A 24235-nucleotide genomic window follows, 5' to 3' on the forward strand; every position below is an offset into this window, starting at 1 on the left:
TTTGAATGTGATATTAAAGTTTATTATGATTTTAGTTTATACTAAACAGAAACAGTTTAAAAATATAAAAGTTTAATTATGCATTAAAAAGTTTCTATATGCTTTATAATTTTTGTTACTTATATAGTTTAGTAAAGTTATAATGTTTTAAAAACTTAAAGTATCAAATGGTATCTTTTTTTTTCGCTTCAAAGATTGGCAACCTCATAAGTAGACCCTGCAGTTAATGCTTTTAAATTAGTTACCTAAAACAAACTATTAAAAAATCTGATGTTTTATTTTCTTTAAAAATGTAGTACTTATAAATGTTTGCTGTTATAAAACTTTTCTTTAAAAAAAATTATTCAAGCATATTTTAAGTAAAATTAATTATGCTTGAGAATTTTAATATTCAAGTATATGCAAAAAAATAATGTTTTTTATATGCTTTCTTTTCTGTTAAGTTGTATAATTTAGTATTTTATTAAAATTCATAAGTGTAAGCTTTCTTTTAAATGACATATTTTTCACATTAAAATAATTTATATTTTGTTTTAGGTTAATTATTAAAGACTATCAAGTGCTCGAATTAAAACTTTTTGATCCAAGTTATGGTTAGTCTTTTTACAATTTTTTCTAAAGTTTTATAAAGATTAACAAAGCAGTTTAAATGAAATCATTTAATAAGCTTGTAAAATGCTATTTATAAGTTCGAAGTTAGATTTTGTAAATTTAAATAGTTTTTCTAAAAGTTAACAAAAACATAAATTTTAAACTTTTTTATTAAACCCTCAGAATTTAATGCTTAAGTTTTCGTTTTTATAATTTTTTTACAAATGAATATCACCCTTCCTTTAGTTCATATTAATTAAATATTTTCTATAGTGAATATTACTTTATATGTTAGAAAATATACTTAAGTTTCACTGTAAAACGTATATTTAAACTGCCACATAAATATATTTATATATATTTTTTTCAGTTTCTTTAACTATGTTTCTTTAGCTATAAAAACCATTTTTACTATTCCTTTTAGTTGTGTAAGTCTGTCTTAAAATTTTCTATCCACATTTGCATACTGTAAATAAAAACACTAGGGTAGGCTGTAAAGCTTTGTTTATGTTTTAGTTTATGATAGTTAGTTTTAGAACATTATTTTAGAAAATACTTACATTGGCCCTTATTTTAAACCTATAAGTATACACTCAAAGTACATTTTGTAAAAATTAAAAAAAAAATTTGATATACATTCAGTTTAATATGATTAAACATTTGTTTGATTTTTAAATGTTAATAAAAATTTATTAAAAATCTCAGAGCCAGCTATTAACAAAGGTTGAAGTAAACTTATTCAAATAAATTAGTAGTGGTTTTAAAAAAAGGAACAAATAAACGTACTTTCTCACAAATCTTTTAATTGCATTAGCTTACTTAAATTTTTTTATTTGTAAGTTTTTTTTTCAAATATTTTAAACAAATGTTACTTAAATACAAAAATAAAGATTCTAATTTAATATCATAACTGTAATCAAAAGGCAGCTTTACAAATAAGTAACAAAAGCAAAGTTATTAATGTTACAAAATAAGTGTTACCTGTGCCACTGCTTTTAACTCTTTTAAAATCTAAATAAAAAGTTTTTTTTTTTAGTTTTCTTAACTGTTAAAATTAATGTTTTCTTACTTTTTAAGAACTTTGTTGTACCTCTTTAAGAACTATGTTGAAGTTTCCAAATTAATTGATTCTTTTAAACCAGACACTAGAAAGTTAATATTTTTACAAAACTTATTGCATTTTTTCATTTAATAATTGGAAATAAACCAGGTTTTTATCAATATTAAATTATTTTGATTTTAAAACATTAAGCTATTTGATCTTTACTGTATAGGTAACATTTAACTTTGTTTGGATTAGATTTTGAAAAATACGTATACCAATATTTATTTGTCTAAGATTTAATAGCTTAATATTTTTAAAGATAAAATACAAAAAATGTATGAATGATCTAAAATGTTGGAAATGATCAAAATTTAATGAAGTAAAACATTTGTTTTTCTAAAAGAAGTATTTTTTCACAAAATAAGCAAAGATAAATGTTATGTAAAACTTACATATGAAATTAAGGTTTACCTACAAGTTATTTCACGTCTAGTTAACATTTATATGCATATAATTATTGTCAAGTTACCAAATATTTAGTATTTCATATTCTTGTGTATTTAACAAAACATATGATTTTTTAGTTTGCAAACAATCCAAACAAGTATGCTGAACCCCAACCATCAGTAAGTGTTTAGTTTTTGTTTTTAATTTTAATTTCAAGTAGTTCTTTGAATATAAGGTATCATAGTTAGTGAGTAGATATATAGAAGGTGTACACCAGAGTATAAAAAGGTTTTAGGTGTTTTTATTAGCAGTTTTGAAACTTGTAACAGCTAGCGCTGTTCTTTTCTTCCTTTTCTCTCAAAGCTAAAAATGCTTAAGTTCAGTAAAGCGCTAGTTTTTTGGCCAGTTAGTTTTTAGCTTGTATTAATAACATATCGTGCTTAAAAGGTTGTGTTCGCCTCGTGCTTCTTGTACGAAGGCGACTGTTTGTTATATGAACCTCTGAATTGAAGTAGTTATTTGTATAGTTTGCTATGTTTTGTTAATGTGTTTATCGAAGTTTATATTCATCATAATACAGCTTTTATTTCTAGAACTCGATTTCTTATATACAATTAGTTTAAGCATTCTAACAATCTAACTGTTCAATTAGGCTAAGCATTAAATTTTAGTCTAAGTTTAACTCACATTTCATTAAATCGACTTAGCTAAATAACTTAGCTAAGTCGTTTTTCTAAACATTTAAATAACATTACCAATATATTTATAACGCGCTAGGAGTCAGATAATAACTAGCAATGCGTATATAAGTAACATTACTATAAAAGTCCGTCGGTCGATTGTTAAACGGTGAACCTTAGTTGTTTAACACGCACCTTATTTAAGTCCGTAACTTATTCTTTATATTTTCTACGTTTCGTAGTGGTAACCCAAAATTAGTTTAGAATAAACACTATACCTACTTTCAGCAAACAGTAGTATCAGTTCAATAAACACTATACCCACTTTCAGCAAACAGTAGTATCAGTTCAATAAACACTATATCTACTTTCAGCAAGCAGTAGTATCAGTTCAATAAACACTATACCTACTTTCAGCAAGCAGTAGTATCAGTTCAATAAATACTATACCTACTTCCAGTAAACAGTAGTATCAGTTCAATAAACACTATACCTACTTTCAGTAAACAGTATCATATTATATTATTAACAAAATCTACTAGTATCATGGATATACTTTATTTTAGGCCTAATAGCTTCCAACTTTATAGGGACTGGGAAGAATTTAAAAAAGACAAATATAAAACATTAATAGCAGAGTGTTCCTCTTCTGATCCCCCCGAACCACTAACCTACAGACATCTAAACTGTAAGTACAATCGCAATCAGACAAACTGCTTTGAAAGAACCCCATTGCATTGGCTAATGTCATATCTAGATAACGACCTTTACGAGCTAATATTATGGGAAGAGCGCGTAGCTAACCTTTTAAGAAATCTTCCGTTATTCTTAGAAGACCACTTTCTTTACGATTGGCTTAAGTATAGGAGCATCGAAGTAATCGATGAAGCCCGCGGAAAATCTCTAAGATATTATAACAGCCTGTAACAAAATTATAGATTTTAACGTTGAAATTGATTTGTTAAGAGCAGAAATTAACAAAAGACAAAGTAGGCGCGATATATTCGAGAAAACGCAGTTTGATAAATATGTATGGTTCGAATACCAAAGTTTTAGCAACGAACGGTACCAAATTGTATTAAGAGAAACCTTTAAGCACCTTAACATTATAAAGAATGTTTTGAAATATCTCCTTTTATTAGGCGTAGTCCATGAAATATACGATGTTGAGACGATAATTAAGATATTCGAAAATTTTTGTAGGTACAACTGTATCGACGGTTTTGACAACAGCGAAAGAATAAAATTTATCTTACGGTCCAATATTTTACCTCCTGATCAGATGTTTATTTTTTTAAATCAAACACAACTGAACATAGAAATCTCGCTAGCTTAAAGCTATTTTTACGTGACTCATATAAGAGAAATAGTGAGAATCTTAATCAAGAATTCCGCGAATTACAAGCCGAATACGCCGAACTCGAACGCAGAGCAATTGCTAGCCAATCTATGCAGGAATTACGCGAGTTAGAAGCCGAATTAGCCGAACTCAATCACAAAAAAGCTGCTATAGAATCAAAACGCAATCGCGCTGTCGCCATACCGAATTATGACGTCACAAGTACAGCGTCAAGTAATGCAACAAAAATACCTGATAAGAACCAACGTTATGAGCAACCACGGCAAGCATCACCAGGGCCAGAGTCTACGACTAGCACAGAAGATCCGAGCCATCTTAGTCAGCACCACATCGGGCAGTCCCAACAGTCAGCGCAATCGCAGCCAGAATCACCAGGGCCAGAGTCAACGGTCAGCGCCACCGAAGCCAGCACCTATGCTACCAGCGCCAACGATCAGAGTCATTTCAGCCAGCACCAAAACGGGCAGTCCCAACGGTCAGCACAACCGCAGCCAGCACCAGAACAGTTAGAGCCAACGGCCGGTTCAGAAATGCCTTCCGTCAAATCAAAAAACGCACGGAAATTATCCTCGTCTACGACCGGAAGCACAGCAGCGACTACAAACACTTCTTCCAGCATTACGCCGTCCGCCAAAGCAACGAAATCACGAAAGTTGCCCCATTCTCTAAACAAAAGCACAGCAGCGACGGCACAAAACGGCAAAACTAAAATAAATGTTAAGCACGATCGCGAATTCTTATGTAACCGCTTGGTAGCGGTTTAGAGTTGTTTCTAATTAGGGGATTTTTTTCTGATTTGTTTACTTCTTGAATCATTGTGGCGAAACGACGTTCAGTCGTGCAGCCACTCAAGCTAGAAGGTTCTATTCTTATTTCGTGAGTATTTTACATTGATTTGGCATTCAAGTTCTATTTCTTGTATTAATTTGTGTTGTTTATAAATTTTGTAAAAGTTTAATCTTCTGTTGATTTTACATAAGTTAGATTTAAATAAGCTCAAGTTTTTAATTCGTTTGATTGGTTAGGTTTACTTTGTACGGTTTAGTAAATTGTGTAAACCTTTATTACCTCTTGATTATACAAAAGCTGGATTTACCCAAGTTTAAGTTATTACTTATTGGTAAAGTATAAGCAGCTTCTAATCTAATCTAGACTTAGTTAATTTAAGTGTAATTAACGTAGAGTAACTTTCAATTAACGTTGTTTGAGAAACCAAAACGTACTTTATTCTTAAAGCACATCGTGGTTATATTCAAGTGATAGTGCGTTTTATTAACTTGTCAACTAACTATATTAGTATGAGCCAACCAAATAAGACTAAGAAAGGTATGTTCTCTAAAGAGTACCCGTTTAAAAGAGCTAGGCATTCAGAAAACACCCTCGACCATTAATCCCAACTCTTCGCACGACCGTCCTGGCCCATCGAACCAGGGCGGTGCATCAGGCGAACGACACTTAACAAGAAAACACATATCTTACTCTAAACGCAAAACGAATGCGAATAACAAAAAACCTTTAGAAATTAGCTTAGAGCAGATTTTTAAAACAAACCACGAATTAGTTTGGTTATTTTTCACAAATGGCGTTTTAAAACCAAGATATCTTTAAACAATGCACGCATTTTTAAAAATAATTGCGAATTATTTTGGTTCATTTTCCATTGATGGCGCTTTAAAAGTTTTAAAATCGAAAAACTTGTTAGTTTGAAGATAAATCGTTGTGAAACTTTGAGTTTCTTTTCACCACTGGAAAATTAAACTAAGATGTTATTGAAACTTTACGGTTAATTAACTCTTAGAACGAAAAGTTAAGACCACCAAAAGAGCAATTTATTTTATTTAATTATAGCAGACAACTAGTCTAAGAAGCTTTCTGAATAAAGCTTAGGACGAAATCGAGTCATAAGAAGTAAAAGGAGTATTTTTTAAAGTAAATTTTAATTAAAATTTTGTTTTGAGCTCTTACTAATACAAAAAAATTGCCTTAAGTTTGTTAAACTTAATTTCAATTTGTTTTTCAACATCAATTTTATGTTCAAACTTTGAACTATAAAATCTACAGTTGTACCATAATAACCTTAGTAATTGCTGATAAAAATCTTATTACCACGTTTTTTTTGTTGTTATACACTTCAGCTTACTTATAAAAACACAATTTCTATAAGGTCATTCGAGCTATAAAAAATCTTATTCAACATTTAAAAGCTAACAAGCAAACATACTTTTACGAAAACAAGTCTAAACTTTTGAAATTCATGTAATTGCTTGTTTTGTCAACTAACTCGTGTTAAATGTAAAATGTTATTAATACACTAAAAGTTTTTATAACGAATAATTTGATTAAACTGAAGCTATAAATGTTTTTTGAGTTTCTTATAAACATACTTAAAGGTACTTGAAAATACTTGAAATAGTATCTTCTTTATATTTTTGCTTAAACTTTTTTTGAACTTCGCACGAAAACGGCTCGAGAATCAAAAGTCATCAACAAGTCGGCGAAGGTTACAAAGAGATCTGATGTACCATCAGCAAGGTGGCCGAGTTGGAGTACAGTTGAGGAGACCGAGCATGTACGAGGAGCGTCTACGGGAAACGACGGAGCGCGAGCACTATTAGCGAAAAATTTCTAAAAATTCTTTCAGTTTTTTTTTCATTTTGTAAATTGTTAAAAATTTTTAATACTGCGCGTCATTTACGGAATTTAAAGCATTTACAAAGTAAAATTATATTTTTTTACAAATGACAAGATATAAGTCGACGATAGTCGAGGGTTATATTTCATTTATGCTTCTATATTAGAAGTTTTTTTAATGTATTTTACAAATTCAAAAATAATTAAAGACAATATTTTTTTAGAGATAAGTGTAAACTCCGAAATAGCGGGTTTAAGTCGAGTGAATATAACAGCTAGCACTGTTCTTTTCTTCCTTTTCTCTCAAAGCTAGAAATGTTTAAGTTCAGTAAAGCGCTAGTTTTTTGGCCAGTTAGTTTTTAGCTTGTATTAATAACATATCGTGCTTAAAAGGTTGTGTTCGCCTCGTACTTCTTGTACGAAGGCGACTGTTTTTTATATTAACTTCTGAATTGAAGTAGTTATTTGTATAGTTTGCTTTATTTTTATCGCAGTTTATATTCATCGTAATACAGCTTTTATTTCTAGAACTCGATTTCTTTATATAGAATTAGTTAAGCATTCTAACAATCTAACTGTTCAATTAGGCTAAGCTTAAAAGATAGTCTAAGTTTAGTTCGCAATTCATTAAGTCGACTTAGCTAAATAACTTAGCTAAGTCATATCTAAACATTTAAATAACATCACCGATATATTTATAACGCGCTAGGATTCAGATAATAACCAGCTTCGCGTAATATAATAACTTTCCGTCGGTCGATAGTTAAAAACTTACACTAGACATTTAGACATTCTAGAGTTGCAGATGACGAGCAAAAAAAAAAGGCATTAGGTGTTTTTATTAGTAATTTTGTAACTTATACTAGATATTCTTGAGTTGCAGATGATACGCAAAAAAAATGTCTGAGTGTTTTAAATGGTAGTTTTGTTGGAGGGGGCAATATCTTTTTTATTTTTTTTAATGGGGGCAATTTGGAAAAAAAGTTTGGGAAACCCTGGTGTAAACTAGTAAACTGAATAAATACTACTTTAATTAAATCTTTATATATTTAATTTTTTAATTTAATTTTCACAGTTAGTTATGTACTTAATTTTCATACAAGTACAGTTAGGAGCTTTTTTAGTTTTTAAAGTAGTTTTTTTTTTTTTTTTGTTATGGATTTTTTATAGACCAATTTTTTTTTACAATGGTGTAAATATTTTGAAACTATCAAAAGAATTTTCTCTGTTTATTTGTTTTTTTTATTAAGCTAAAATTTTTACAAAATAAAATCAGTTTGTAAAAAAATTGGTAGAACTTAAGTTAAACTTCTTGAAATATAGTTGTTAAGATACAGTTTCAATTATCTTTATATAACTACTTACAGTCTCATCTTGATAAGAAGTTCAATTTTATAACTGAATATTATGATCCTCAAGCTGCTATGATTAGGAGGTATCTTTTTAGATTTTTTCCTAATGACAACACTATTGAAATGGTTTGTTATTTTTTGTTTTATTTGTATTTTTTATTGTTTTAAGTTTTTAATACTCATTTCAGATCAATTTGAAGACAAACAAAAAATTCTTGTCTCGAACAAAGTTTGAACATGTTTGTTTGAATGACTTGTTTATAGGAAATAAAATTCATGTTTTTTCACGGCAACTTCACCTCATTGAGTTTGCAGATGCTTATACTAAACATCATCTAGGCAAGAAAAGTGAAAGGTAAGGCTGACAGTTTAAATTATATATACTGTATGTAAAATAAAACATACTGGAACGTTTATATTCAATAATTTTTATTTTATGATATTTTTCAAAAACGTCTTTTTTAAATTTGATTTTTAATTTATAATTTAAAGGACTTTTGGTATTATCAAGCCAGATTCTGTAACAAAATTAGGAGAAATACTAACAGTCATCCATAATCAAAACTTAATTATAAATCGAGGACGCATGGTGACTCTAAGTGAAGAACAAGCAGGAATTTTTTACCAAAATCACAAGGATAAAGACTTTTTTATGTTAGAATAAATGTATTTTTAAGTTTTGTAGTTTCTTTATTTCATTTTAATTATATTATCAAACAGTTGTTGTTCTTAATTGATATTTTAAAGAAGTAAATATAAGAAATGTGTTATACCATACGTTATTGTAGTAGAATGTTTCTATTAACAGGGTTTGTCAGTTACAAAATAGTTCTTAAAAGTGCATTTAAAGCAATCAGATAATACTGATGTAGTTTAAAATAAAAAATAAACCATAATCTTATGAAACAAAATATGACTAAGTAACTTTACATCTAATATAAAGTTTTACAAACTACAAAAACCTCTCATTTAATATCTAATATAAGATTGAAAATAAACTTACAACTAATAATTAAATTAAGTCAAAGTTTAGTTCTAAAATGTAAGTTTTCAATATTATGTTAGCTTTTTTAGTTTACTAAGTATTGTTTATATAGTTAAAGTTAAATTATAACTTGTAATTATTGGTCTACCGGACCTGGCTATAGCTTACCAAGATTTGATTTGAAAAAAAAAAGAATTTGGATCCAGCTAGGTTTTAATTTTTCAATTCTTTCTGGTTCAAGCCGTATCTCAATTAACATTAAACATCTAGATTTAGTCAAACTTATTTAGTTAGGCTTTTTTTTTTTCAAATTAAAATCTTGCTGAACCAAGTGATTAACAAGCAATTGTCAGATTCATCCGTCTTTTGGATTTGGTAGGCCAAGAATTGTAAGCCTCTACAATTCACCAAGTGTTGTTTGTAAAGTTAGAGTTGAAATAATAGTTGTAATTTTTTTGCTTCATCTAAAAGCTATACCTATGTTATAAATAATATTTTTAGTTAATTTGAATAATTTGTATAAGTTTACCTAGGGATGGTTTTTTATTAGACAATGATTTTTTATTAGTTTTAACCTACATCTATACTTTCCTTTGTTCTAAATGTATTTTTCAGAACTTTTTTATAACTTATGAACCTTATTAAGAGAAATTTTAAATTACAAATATTTCTTATGTAGTAAATCCGGCTTTTTATTTTAAAGTGCATTTGTTTTAAAATTATAAAGTGTTAATATGTAGTTAAATAGTTTTATTACGGCCATAAGGGAGTCCAACTTTTTATTTATAAAAACTTACATTGGCCTTTATAAAAATCTTAAATTATATTCTATCAAATATACTTTTTGTAGAACATAAAAAATTAATAAACTTTTGAGATATAATCATTTTAGTAAAAAGTTTGAAATACAAACTTAAAATGATGGTTTGAAGGTAGTCTGCTTTTTTTGTTAAAAATTGGACAGCTTTGAATAATTTGAACATACCATAAAATTGGTAAAAAAATACCATGGAAAAAATCATTGTAATAGAATTAAGTAAAGTTTGAATTTTATTTCCTTATTTAAACAAATCCAAGCTATAAATGTCTAAATTATATTTCTCTAGAAGCAAATAATTTTCAAAAGAATTGAAACTTTTATAATAAAACAAAAGATCTCTGAGTCTGTTTTTTTTTTTTAAAGTGTTGAGACAGCTTTTTCTATAATTTTTTAACCAATTTTATGGTGAATACAAACTTATGGAGAAAATTATTTTTATAACAATTTTCTTGAAATGAAAAAATCTTGCATTGAAATAAAAAAGCTTACTGTAATGATTTTTAGAAATAATTGACCTAAAGTTAATATTACTTTTCTCAAAGTTTAGATAATTCCTGCAACACAATTGTTTATTACTGAGTTTAGACTTAAATTTTTTACTACAGTTGCTTAAAAATTGTAGTAAAAAAAATAGTTCTCAGTTTAGGCTTCTCAATTAAGACCATCCGAAAAAATCTTATTGAACTCTCCAACTTTTTATAATAATATCGCAAAACTTAACTTAAATATTTAAAAACGATATGAATTTATTGCTTTTTAAGTTAAAATCTTTTAAATAAAATCAATTGTAAAAAAAAGTATCTTACCCCTATGACCTTAATAATGTTTTATACTATTTGAATTTCATACACAACTTTCTATTAAAATTTCTTAATTATACAGTTTATAGTTACTGTCATTTTGGGCAATCTGTATCCTTATAAAAAGTATTAAATTGTTTGCATACTATCAAAAAGTTAGAACTATTTAACATTTTGTATCTTAAAAAACTCTAAAAAATAAAGTTAGTTTATAAGCTTTAAAAAATATAGTGATCTAGTAAAGTTTATGGCAAGTGGACCATGCTTTGCAATGGAGCTTATTGGCACTGACGCTGTTAACAGCTGGAGAACACTTATTGGGCCAACAGATCCAATAGAAGCAAAAGAAAAAGCTCCTCGAAGTTTAAGAGCTTTATTTGGTCACAATAAAACTGAAAACGCTTTTCATGGAGCCGCATTGCCTGAAGAAGTTGCTCTTGTGAGTGAATTTAAAATACGATTGTTATTGATTTTCTGGTTAATTATTTAGTCTCTATGCCTAAAAAGTTAAACTTAATTGTTAGTAAAATATTTATGAGTTTAACAAGTTAAAATTTAATAACATATGTTTTATTTGTTTATAGTTTATTTTTGTGGCAACATATAACTTACTTAAATCATACTAAGTCATAGAAACAGATTAAAGATAGCAAATATCGACTAACTTTTTAAAGTGATTAAATCTTTAGTTATTTAATCATACTTTAGCAGAAAAACCATATAGTGGTGACTTCAATTTTAGTGTAATATGTTTAATTTTGTGTAAAGATTTTCTAAGCTTAGTCTAAAAACAACTTAAAAGTTTCCAAATAGTAACCAAGTACAGTATTTTCAGATTATATTTTATCTTGGTGGTTGGAAGAGTTTATGACCTTTTTAAAATACTTTGGCTAAAAATTTATTTTATGTTTATTTTAGAAAATCAAAATATAGAAAATTTATTTTGCAATATTCAATTAAAGAATATTTTAAAGTTTTTATATTTGATTTAAATTTAAAAAGCTACTAAAATAATTTTTCTTTATATTTAAAGTAAAAAAAATTATATGTTTTAAAAAAATCTGCGGTCCATATAAATTTAAAAGATAAAAAAAAAAATTGAATATTTTTTCACAATTATTTTATAAAAACTACTTTAATTAATATTAGAAAATAGTTTTTGGTAAATCTCGTCCGCTAAATAATAAAGTTACCCACCCCTAGTCTAAAGTTATCTAATGTTACAGGCATATCGAAAGCTTTCGTTTTCTTAGTTTTTGTACTAGTTTGAAAAGTATTTTGGTAATAGTACTAACAGTGGTAATTAGGGGCTGAAAGTTTTATTTAAAAAAATGTTCAAAGGCCTGAAATATAGGAGTAAGAAGCATCATGGTACTAAATGGTGCTTAAAACTATTTTTCTTAAAAAGTTATGAAAAAAAATGTAATAAAACATTTATTGGGTAAAGTATAGTTAGTTGCTAAAATATATCGATATATCTATAAACTTTAACAAAAAATCTTAAAAGGTCACTAAATATACCGAAAAATATAACTTTAGTACGAAGTAGTTAAATTGTAAACCGTTTTTTACCTTTTTAAGGTTAAGTTTTTTACTTTAAGACGTTGTGTAAATTTTAAAATAACTAATGTAACAATATGAAAATTATTAAACACTAACTTATTAGTAATATATAACTAAAATTGTTTTCAACTATTAACATGCCAGGAAGTAGATTTTTTCTTTCCTAACAAAGGAATTCCAAATCCTGTAAGAAAGATAGATAACACGGCCAAGCTAGAAAACACAACATGTTGCATCATTAAACCTCATATAGTAAAAGCTGGTTTAGCTGGAGAAGTCATCAGATTAATACAGCATGGAGGATTTGAAATAACTGGAGCAACAATAGTAAGTTAATAAAAGTTTTAAATTATTTATTTTTGTTTTATGCTTATTTTTATTTCTTTTTTTTTTAGCTAGATAAGTTGATCATAAAACTAGGTTTATATTGATTAGTGTTTTACATGTACTTTATAATTCATAATTGCAAAATCAACACAACTCTTTACGTGCTTTATATGATTTTTTTAGCTTTTTGAAATGAGTGCATACCACTTCATAGCTTAACTCTTTTTTTTTTTAAACTTTATGTTTCTAAAAGATTTTCTAACTGTTTTTATAAAGTTGTGTTGTTTGATATCAGATTAACATTTTACTATATCTATTAAATTCATAATATAACTTATTAGACAGTTATTAGAACCAATAGTTCATTAAAGAACTTTAACTACCAAGTGCATTTTTAGTCACTAAATTTAGCGGTATTGGGAAATAAAATTGAAAATAACACACAATTTTACTTCATCACTTTAAACAATAATTTTTATTTGTTTTATTTTGGATTTTTTTAGAAGATAAAATTTGATTGCCAAAGGCATAAATTAAAACAAGATGTAAACATAATTTATTTAAAACTTGAACTTTAAAGCAAAAATTGTATTTTTATTTTACTAAGCTTGCTTAGCTTTTAATATTATTTATTATATTTTTATAATGTTCTTTATGTTTTATAAAACATGTTACAGGCAAAATTTTTACTATTTTTAAAAATAACTAGGTAATATTATTATTTAATACTTATTTTTTTCTTTAATCAGCAAGAAATAGAAAAAACGAACGCGGAGGAGTTTTATGAAGTTTACAAAGGGGTAGTAGCCGAGTATCAGCAAATGTGTGAGCAACTTTGTGAAGGGCCATGCATATCGCTTGAAATAAGCAGTGCAAACGAAAATACAGTGGAAGCTTTTCGTAAACTATGTGGACCTTCAGACCCTGTTTGTTTTGATTTTCAATTTGTTGTTTTTAAATTTAAGCTAGAATTGTTTTTGCTTATAATTATTTTTTTAAATATTGAAATTTTGATTCCAATAACAAAACTTTAAAGGTTTTCTAGTTCAAAAATAATTCTATAAGGAATTATAGGTGCTACTATGTTAAGTAGTCATACTGATCTTTTCGTTTATAGACTTTTATTATGATTTAATACAACTTTTAAATTCCATTTATTTCAATGTAGTACGGCAAGTAGTTCGTGTGAGATTGTTTGTTTGTATATACCAGGGTTTCCCAAAGTGGGAAGTATTGATAATTAGTAAAGGGGCGAAAGGGGCGATTTTTAAACTTACACTAGACATTCTTGAGTTGCAGATGAAAAGCAAAGAAAAAAAATCTTAGGTGTTTTAAATGGTAGTCTTATTAGAGGGGGCAATAGCCTTTTAAATTTCTTCAAAAGGGGCAATTTGAAAAAAAAGATTATAGCGAACCTATACTAATAGGCTCGCTATTTGCCGAAATTGGCTAAACGTGTGATGCTCAAAAAATTTAATCATATAAAAAACAAACTCAGTGATGCATAATAACAAAAAAACAAATAAATAAAATTACAAAGTAGAGTTAGTCCTAGTATAGTTTCTTCGTCTGCTTGGGTTTCTTAAATTATGTTTTGTATATGAAAAGATTATAGATATAAATTTAGTATCAAATCGCATTTTAGGTTATATTTAAATTTGATAGAACATTTTTGTATTTCGACCGTAGAAATTTCAACAAAAGCTGTTTTAGACTGCCTGCATGAGGGTGTCTTGCAGCCTTTGATGGAAAATAGGCCAGGTTTACTGATAAACGATTTTCGCATATCATACAAGTAAAACATATGTGTAATAAAATTAGATTAAAATAGTCTGCACACTTAACTCGCAAGTAAATAGTTAACGTAGTTGTAAAATTTAATTATAAAAAGCTTAAATTTGCTTCTGCATTAGTTTTTTTTTTTTTTTAATAACACGTCGCCGGCTACATTTAAACAGCGAGACGTATTTTTCCGATTTGTTGATGTATATGAAAGTCGAAGTTAAAGTTGTTGGTCAACAAAAACATAATTTAATAATAATTATAAATTTCAGTTTCTCAATTTTTTATAACAAGTCATTTTTATATTTATTCTGTTTTTTTTTCACAATTTTACAAACTTAGACTTTTTTAGTGTGATAGATACAACTTTGTTAGTGTTTAAGTCTACAATATAGATAGATTGTATTACTAAAAAAGTTAAGTGCTTATTAAACAAAAATGTGGTTAACTTAAATTTACTTTTAGGAAATTGCAAAGCATATAAGACCAAACACAATTAGAGCAGTGTACGGATTAGATAAGGTGAAAAATGCTGTTCATTGCACTGATTTGCCTGAAGATGGCTTGTTAGAAGTCGAATATTTTCTAAGAATTCTTCACTTTATTCCTTAACTTATTTTTAGATTGAAGTCATAACTCATCATTAACTTTTATGTGAACTATGACTATACATTAGATATTTTTCTCACCACTGTTAATTTTTTGAAAAGTTATGTTGCTATTACTGTCTTATTAAGTTTTACATTTGTTTGATATATTTATATGAATTTAAATTATAAGCTATACTTAAAAAACGAAAAACTTTCATTTAAAAAAAAATGTTTATATTAACTAATTTTTGTGTTCAATAGTTTAGAAAGTTTTATATAAAATACTACTTAGTGTTTCAATAATTACTTTTAAATCCGTGTATAAATTTATAAGCACTTACATCCAATTGTTTTTAGAATATCCTTTAATTGAATATGTTTACGTCTAAATTCGACAGTTATTAAGAACCTGGTCGTTTTGAAAGTTAACTTAATTTTTTATAACAAAATTTAACTTGGCACGTTCAAAAATGTTAATATTTTACTAATTAGTTTTAAAATTCATTTGTTTTTGTTAATGCATTCAACAAAACTTTCCTTTCTAAAATTTGAACTACTACTACAGTGAAAGTTTTTATACTTTGTTCTCATAGTTTTTGTAGTAATTTTTTTAAAATACTGTTTTTAAAATAAGTATTTACTAATTTTGTTGATGATAGCCAAAATAGATATTGGTTAAAACTGATCAAACGAGCACAGACTATAATATCACAATAAGCTTGCAATGTCTGAGACGTTTGGCTGTGAATGATTTAGCTGTGTCAATTTTTTCAACTTTACTCACAAACGGTCGCTTCAGTACTTTGTACTTAACCCCGCTTGGTAAGATCACAACAGCGGGTTCTCGCCACAATACCTGCCTGATAAGTCCTAATAAGGACGAAACCGGTCGTAGGTTGTCTCGGATGCTGTTGTTGTTGGTCGTGTAAAGTTCATTATTTACTAATTTACTTGCAAATAATTTACCAGACTAGGTATAGTTTTTAAAGTTTTTTGTATTCAAATAATTTTTGGTTAGGAAACGTTTAATTTACATGTATTTTGTTAATAGTAACAACAGTTTGCAACTTTATTGAAACTGACGTACATCTCTCTGTGTTATTGCTCTACAGAGTTCTGAAAAGATAACTTCTTTAAAAAATGAAAGATAAAGAGTAAGATAAATGTGTGTATTTTCTAAAGTATAAATATAAACAAGTTATTAAGTATAAATAATTACAATATGCATATAAACAATACATATAAAAACTTATACAGTATCAGGTTAGAATCGTTAACTAATTAGACTCATTAATTAAAAACTTGTTTTTTTTTAACTAAATTTATGTATTAAAATACCAAATGTATGTATGTTCAACACTACCGTTTACATTTTTAAATCATACAAAACTGGTTATCTAACATTTAAACTTAGATAAAAATCCATTAAAATAATTTTTTTCAATACTAATTTTTATACCAAATACATAAACTTATCATAAAATGAAATAAAGTTGATTAAGCTAAGTAATTATTTTTATCACTGTAGGTTTATTTTTTTTTTGTTAGATGATTTTAGATTATTTTTTGTAAGTCTTAAAATATACTTTTAGTGATTGTAGTGTTATATACAATAATTACCGTCAATCGTCCATACTCCTTACGTTATTTAGTTTTATTTTTAAAAATTATAATTTTTTCTTGTTTTAAAAACTATATGAAAATTCAAGTCAGTCAACATAAATAATTACACAAAATTGCCTGTTTGGCATGTTTATTAAGAAATCATTTCGATAAGAATAATGTTTAAAAACTTAAGTTCAAAAAACGTACAAACTTATAATTTTTACTAAAAACAAAAACTTTACAACTTAAATTTTTTCTAAACAATGTTTTTAATTTAATGATAATAATCTGAGTAAGTGAAATAAAATTTATGTTCTATAGATCTACAGATTATATTATAACATGTTTTATAAAACAAATTAAAGTATATAATTAAAACCTCTATTAAACTTAAAAAAAAAGATACTTGTGCAAAACTAAACTATATAAACCATCAACTTAAAAATTTATTAAGGAACTGGTGGGCAACGTTTTTAATCGGCGGGCTACTTATAAAAAACTTAGTCCTTCGCGGACTGAACTTACTAGTTCACAAGAATTACTAAATTATCCATTTTAGTAAGACAAATTTATGTTTTATTTGAAATCAAATTTTTTTTTTAAGTAATTTTTTAACCTACTGTAAATTGTACCAATATTTTTTGTTCTTCATTTCAATTACTAGAATATCTAATGTAAGTTTTAGAATTTAGTTTGGCGACCAGATTTACGTGCCTAGCAATCTGCAATTTTGTCTTTCGCTATAACACTTGAGTTTTGTAAACAAGGGTGACCCGGTAATTTTCACTCTGCGTGCAGATACGCTCCCCACCACTACTTTAATGAATTTTAGATTTATTAATTTACACCAGGGATTACAAAACTCATTTTCATAATTATCTTCTTGATTAGGTATCGCCTCTTCATTAAAAATTTACACATGTACATTTACGTTCCGTATAAATACTTGCCTACTGATAGTCAAAGTCGTCCCAAGGGGGTTTACACAAGTTTAACCTAAACTCTTAGCAGTTGAGCAAGAAATCCCTCAAATAGCGTTGCTGAGAATTAAGGTAAAACCTGTATGGATCATATATTTTAAAAACAATAATAAACTGGGAAAAATAATATCACAACATCATAGAACTATACAAGTCTGTTTAAGATAAAAATTATTAAAAAAATATTTTATTTTTGCATAAAAAGCTGTATATCTGAAAAAACAAAAATCGTGAAAATTGGAATTTTTCTGAATTATATTTTTCTGAATATTCAGGCTTATGGTATAAAAAAAATGAAAAAAAATATATACAACATCATTAAACTCATTCTAATAAGTATGTTTGAAAAAGAATTATGAAAAAAAAAAATAATTTTTGGGTAAAAGGTTGTACAAATAAAAAAATAAAAAAAACTCAAATTTTTTATGCCCCACTCAAAAAGTCAAACCCCAATTCAATGGTTTTTTTTTAATTAAAGACAAAGGACCGTTCTCTAGAATAAAATGAAAAAAGTTTTTAATTAGCTATTAAGATAAGGAAAATAATTGGGTCTTAAGTTTGGACATTTTTGTAAAATTCCTATAATACGCTCTCAAGCTAAGTTTTCACGCTCTTTAAAGCAGGTTCCAGTAGAAGGCAACAATAGGTTCCTTATGAGAGGTGGCAAACTAAAATGAGCGAAAAAGACTATTACACTAAAAACCTATCTTCTCCTATGTTTTTGAGATGGATACCTAAAAATTTAAGTAAATGTTCCTTGCAATATTAAGAAAATTCTACCGTTAGCAATTAAAAAATTAATTTTAATGACAAACAATCAAAAAAAGCTGTTTTTCTGTTTATTTTTAAGACATATATATTGTTTAATTGCTTAAGACAATAATTTTCATATATTGCTATTTCCTGAAAGTTTGAGTTTTTTATCTTTAAAAACGTAGGAAAAGCTGTATTTTTATTGATATAGTCTTTTTTTTCCTCCCATAAGGAGCCTATTGTTGCCCAACTTTGACCTGCTATATCTCAAAAATTATTTTGAATTTTTAAAATATTAAAAGAGTATCTTGACCTTAGTTAAAACTCTATAAAATAAGATAAAATTGTAAAAAAAATGAAATACCCCTTTTATGCCCTGAAACAATGTTTTATGTAAAAGGAATATTTTGTGAGAAGTTACATGGTAATAACTCTTTTAAACCTTAGTTTAAAACTATAATTGTTATGCTTAAAACAAAAAGTTTAGAAACACCATTTAGCATACAAAAACTGTTTTAATTAAGGTTTATGTGTACTTGTTATTATAATACTGAGAACAGTTTTAGAGATTTATATAAAAACTGGTTTTGATAATAAATTGTATTGAAAATATTTATGAAAATATATTTTATAATTCATTCAAGTTTCTATACACAGTTAGTAATTTCTATACAGAGTTTCAGAAGTACTTGTTTAAATCACAGAATACAAATTGATTAAAAATTTAAACATTCTTTTTTAATCATTTATATAGAGTTGTCAAAAACTCTGTGAATACCTGGAATATGAGAAGTTTTGATAAAAACGTGGAAAAACTGTTTTTGAATACTTTTTTATTTTTAATATGGTTAGTTAACTAAGTTTTATATGAAGAAATATATATTTTTTCGATTTATTTTTATTATATAACCTATGCAAGTTTTACATAAGTTCATAGCACTTGAGCAAGAAGTCTCTCGAATAATGTAAACTATGTTACGATTTTATGTAAAACTTGCATAGGTCATATAATAAAAATAAAAACAAATTAGAAAAATTAATATTTTCTTAATATAAAACTTAGTTAAATAAGCATATTGAAAATAAAAAAGTATTCAAAAATCATATATATTTGCATTAAAACTATAATAAACTTGAACATTTTGGAAAAAAATATTTAGAGGAAAAATGTCATATCTTATAACAAAAATTTAAAGGAAAAAAAAAGTATTAAAAACAAACTTAGATTAATAAGTAAGTTAAAAAAAATTGGATAAAAACTAAAATAAGTAAAAAAAACTACAAAATTGTTAAATTTTAAAAGGGACCCCACTCAAAAGTTCAAACCCCAATCAGATATATATTTTTTTAACTTGAAGGCAAAAGAACGTTCTTTAGAATAAAAAAAGTTCCAACTTAGCTTTAAAGATAAGGAAAACAATTGGATCTAAAGTTTAGACATTTTTCTAAAAATTACAAAAAAAAAGCTGTTCGAGCCAAAGTAACCCTCGTTTACTTTTTCGAGATCACATTTTTGTTGAAAACACTTTTCTAGACAACACTTAAGTAGTATTCTGTGATTAACTTATACAAAAGTTAACAAACTTCAAAAAAGTTATTTTATAATTACAAACAAATAAATCAGATAAAAGCAAACAAGCAAATTTAAAAACATGTGTACGAATTTCACGTAAATAAAAAAATATTATAAGTATAAGATGAGCTTAAGTAAATAAATAGTATTAAAATAATATAAAAATGAATAAATAAAGATAATGTTTGAGAAAAAAAATGTTTTTAAAAAAATATTAAAGATCAGTAGAAATAAATAGTTGAAAAAATTAAATATAAATAAATACAGATAGGCTTAAATAATAAATAGTTTTAAAAATAAGAAATAAAACTTAAAACTAAGAAAAGTAATACAAATATTTTTTTAAAACAAATTTTAGATGTATGTAGAAATTATTGAAAAGTATTATAAACACCTGAAAAAATATTAATAAAAAATTCATACTAAAATGATAACAAAAGAAATAAATAAACATTACAAAGACATACAAGTTTAAAACCATTCTTTTATAAGTTTAGGTAATAAACCAACTTATATCAAGATAAAATTTAATTAAAAACAAAAAAAAAGGAAGTAATGAAATAAATATTGTAATCAAATAAAGTTTTTTAAATTAGATTATACCCTATTTATATAAAACTAAACTACAGAGGCAATGTATTAAAGAGGAACGGGTCTAAATTGCACGAAACAAAATTGCACGAGGGGAATAAATTGCACGAGAACAAAATTTCACGAAGACAATTTTGCACCAAGGGTCAATTTTGCACGAGATTAAAAAATATAGAAAAAATAAAATAGAAAAAAAAAACAAACAAAAATTTAAAAAAAAGTTACTAAACGACGGTAAGGGTTAGGGGTAACAGTGGTAGTAAATATAAATAATTACTAATAAAAACTATAGATAAAAAAATACCGCCCGAGGGTAAGGGTTAGGGGTAATCGTAAAATAAATGAAAAAAAGTAATAATAACTTATCGACCGAGAGGAAGGGTTAGGGGCAACAGTGATAGAAAAAAACAATTAATACAGAATTTAAAAATCTAAATAAAATTTAACTTGTGCAAAAGTATCTCCGTGCAAAACTGTCTGCTCGTGCAAAAGTATCTTCGTGCAATTTTGTGCCCTCATGCAAATTAGTCTTTGTGCAAAATTACTTTAGTGCAATTTTGTGCACTCGTGCAATTTTGTCCCCTCGTGAAATTTTGTACGCTCGTGAAAATAAGACAGCTACCCGTATTAAAGTTATGTTTAAAAAGATAATGCGCATTTTTATCAAACAACGGTTTAAATTTTATCATAAAAAATTACGTTCATTTAATTTTTTAAATGGCAACCTAGTACAGATCTGACTCTTTATTTCTCAAAATTAACAACTAAAACTTTGCAGATATGATGTACAGGTTTATATCTTTAGTAATCCATATCAAATTTTTTCTAGCTTAAATATTGTTGAAGTAATGACTAATGACCGCCTGAACTTTACGTTAAAAAACACAATTGGTTGATTTTAAAAAGATAACTAAGTACCGCTAGACTTCTTATTAATTTATTTTTCAATGGAAACAGATAAAACTTTACAAATATGTTCATGTTTCATCATTAATAAAATTTATTATCTCGTTTCTAACATTTTTTTTATTTGACCTATTAAACTACTACTAAATAAATGGATAAACATTTTGTAAAATACAGAAAACCACATGTTTAGACGAACTTTTTACTCATTTAATTTATTTAACTATATAACATTTACCTTACAAAAAAATACAAAAAGTTTTAAGAAAAAAAGAGTTTTATTAAAAATGGCTTGTTTAAAAGTAGTTTTTGTGATTTTTTACCTTAAAAATGAGTAAAAATGCTATAAAAACCATATGAAAACACGCTTAGTTGATTTATAACTGTTTGAATATTTTTGAGCTACATAACAATTGCCTTTAAAACTACAAAAGAACAATATTTTTTAAGAACAAAAGAAAAAATTGCGACACTTCAAGGAACATTATTTAAAGTTGCTTATTTAATGATTATTTTTCTGTAAACATATAAGACAACAAAATGATTTAGTTTTCTTAAACCTTCTGGTTAATTTTTTACATTTATTATGGAACCATTATCCGAATTTTCTTCGTCGCATTTCGTCTGTAAATATAGATAAGTTAAAGTAAACGATACAAGTAGTATTTTATGGCTTTCAAACAATATTTAAACAAACATACCCATGTAACGTATCTTCTCTTACGAGATCCAATTTCTTCTACAAGTTCCGCGTATTTAACAACGTTGAGTAGTAGACCCTTTATTGTTAAACTTTATATAATCTTTAATATATGTACAAACAAACCTCCTATTTCTAGAAGCTTGTTTGCTATATTCTTGCAAATCATATATGATGGCTTAACCTTAATATGTCTCACCGCTTAATTTGACAGTATTTGTAATGCTATCTGTTTATGTGCATATGTTTTAGATAACTATATATGTATAAAATATTTGCAATTGTATGTTTAACTAACTTATAACATAACAACGTTCGAATTTATTGTCTCTAATATTTCAAGAAAGTCATGCGTAGTATGAATGTAGTTTAACTTTTCTTTCATTAATTGAAAAAGAAACTTCTCAAAACGTTTATTTTCATTTTCAGATAGTTGAATTTGTATTTTTGTCCATGTTTTACTGTTCATGTATATAGAATAAATGAAATAAATAAACTTTTTAGTGCTTGACAAACTCAAAAAAGAAAGATTTTAAACTATTTTTTTAATATTTGAAAGTTTACTATAATGGATTACTAAAGATATAACCCAGTACAACATAACTGCAAAGTTTTAGTTGTTTATGTTGAGAAACAATAAAGTCAGATTTCTACCGGTATTAGGTTGTCATTTTTGAAATCAAATAAACGTGTATTTTTATGGATATACAGCATTTATAATTATTCGTTTGGTATAACATTAAACGGTCATATTATCACAAACAAATATGTTAGAAACAAGAAAACAAATTCAATAATGGTGAAACATAAGAGATCATATTTGAAAAATTTAGTTTGTTTTTATTGAGAAACAAATGAACTAGAAGTCCAGTGGCACTAAGTTATCTTTTTAATAATCAACTGATAGTGTTTTTTAACGTAAAGTTCAGGCGGTCATAGTTTCAACAATACTAGAAAAAAATTGAAATTGATTAATAAATATATTTATCTGTACAACATATCTGCAAGTTTTTAGTTGATTATTTTGAGAAGATCTGTACCGGTACTAGGTTGTCATTTTAAAAAATAAATGAACGTATTCTAAAAGATATGATAAATGTTTTTTTATGATAAAGTTCAAGCGGTCGTTTTGTAAAAGATGCACATTATCTTTATAAACATATTTTGAATAAATAATATAGTTTAGATGTATATAAATAGGTTTATAGCCTAATCTAAAATACTTTTTTGATTTCAATATTTATTTACTAACTACTTTATGTTAACTTATACTTTTTGTTATTAATTAAATTTTAGCTTGATATAAATTAGTTTATTACTTTAACTTATAAAGAGATGATTTTGAACTTTTGTATCATTTTAATATTTTTATTAATTCTATTATCACTTACTTTGAGTTGTTTTTTTAGGTGTTTATAATACTTATATTCCAATATTTTCTACATACATCAAATTTTTTATTTATAAAAATATTAATATTACAATTCTTGGTTTTAAGTTTTATTTCTTATTTATCCAATTTATTTTAACATTTTTTATTTAATTATTTATAGTTATTTAACTTTTTAAACTATTTATTTCAGCTTATCTTTAACTATTATAATTTTTTTAAGCTATTTTTGTCAAACATTATCTTTATATGTTTATTTTTATTTTATTTTTTAAACTACTTATCTAATTAAACTTATCTTATATTCGTAGTTTTTTTATTATTTAAGTGAAATTCGTAAATTGTTTATAAATTTGCTTATCTGCTTTTATCTTATTTATTCGTTTAGATTACATGATAATTAAAATTCGGACAATTCAAATTCTAAAAAATATTTAAAGGACTATATTTCAGACAGATATATAACAGAAATCAAAAAATACATATGTATACGTTATTAATATCTACTAGCACTTTTTATCTGTTGCAAAATCTTAAATACTTTTTAAGATATTTTAAAATGACTAAAAATAACTACGTTTTTTATTTTATATAAGCCATATTTCAAAATTATTTAATCTTAAAAAAATGGTTTACAGATATTAATAGAACCTACATATATATTTTTTATATTCGATAAATATACATTACATTTTTAGTTGTGGCCCTTTCAATTTTTTTAAGAATTTAAATTGTCGAAATTTAAATTGTCCGAATTTGAATAG

The 24235-nt window shown here is 26.0% G+C and overlaps 1 protein-coding gene across 1 annotated transcript; it reads left to right on the forward strand.

Annotated features, from left to right (window-relative positions):
* Positions 1-535: 535 nt before the first annotated feature.
* On the forward strand, positions 536-15556 carry LOC145849956 (nucleoside diphosphate kinase 7-like). Its single transcript, XM_082955083.1, has 9 exons — positions 536-593; positions 2221-2262; positions 8122-8232; positions 8295-8461; positions 8599-8760; positions 10943-11150; positions 12419-12601; positions 13351-13527; positions 14849-15556. Exons 1-9 carry the CDS (start codon positions 591-593, stop codon positions 14993-14995), a joined length of 1200 nt encoding a protein of 399 aa, XP_082811209.1. The 5' UTR covers positions 536-590; the 3' UTR covers positions 14996-15556.
* Positions 15557-24235: the final 8679 nt, after the last annotated feature.

This window comes from Thalia democratica, chromosome 2 (assembly GCF_965202585.1).
Source record: "Thalia democratica chromosome 2, ktThaDemo2.hap1.1, whole genome shotgun sequence".
NCBI classification, from domain to species: domain Eukaryota; kingdom Metazoa; phylum Chordata; class Thaliacea; order Salpida; family Salpidae; genus Thalia; species Thalia democratica.

Bases quoted from the DNA above. Each gene is read 5' to 3' on its own strand.
- LOC145849956 (XM_082955083.1), top strand. The intron at 11,151-12,418 runs GTGAGTGAATTT...TTAACATGCCAG, and splicing joins TGCCTGAAGAAGTTGCTCTT to GAAGTAGATTTTTTCTTTCC. The intron at 12,602-13,350 runs GTAAGTTAATAA...TTCTTTAATCAG, and splicing joins AAATAACTGGAGCAACAATA to CAAGAAATAGAAAAAACGAA.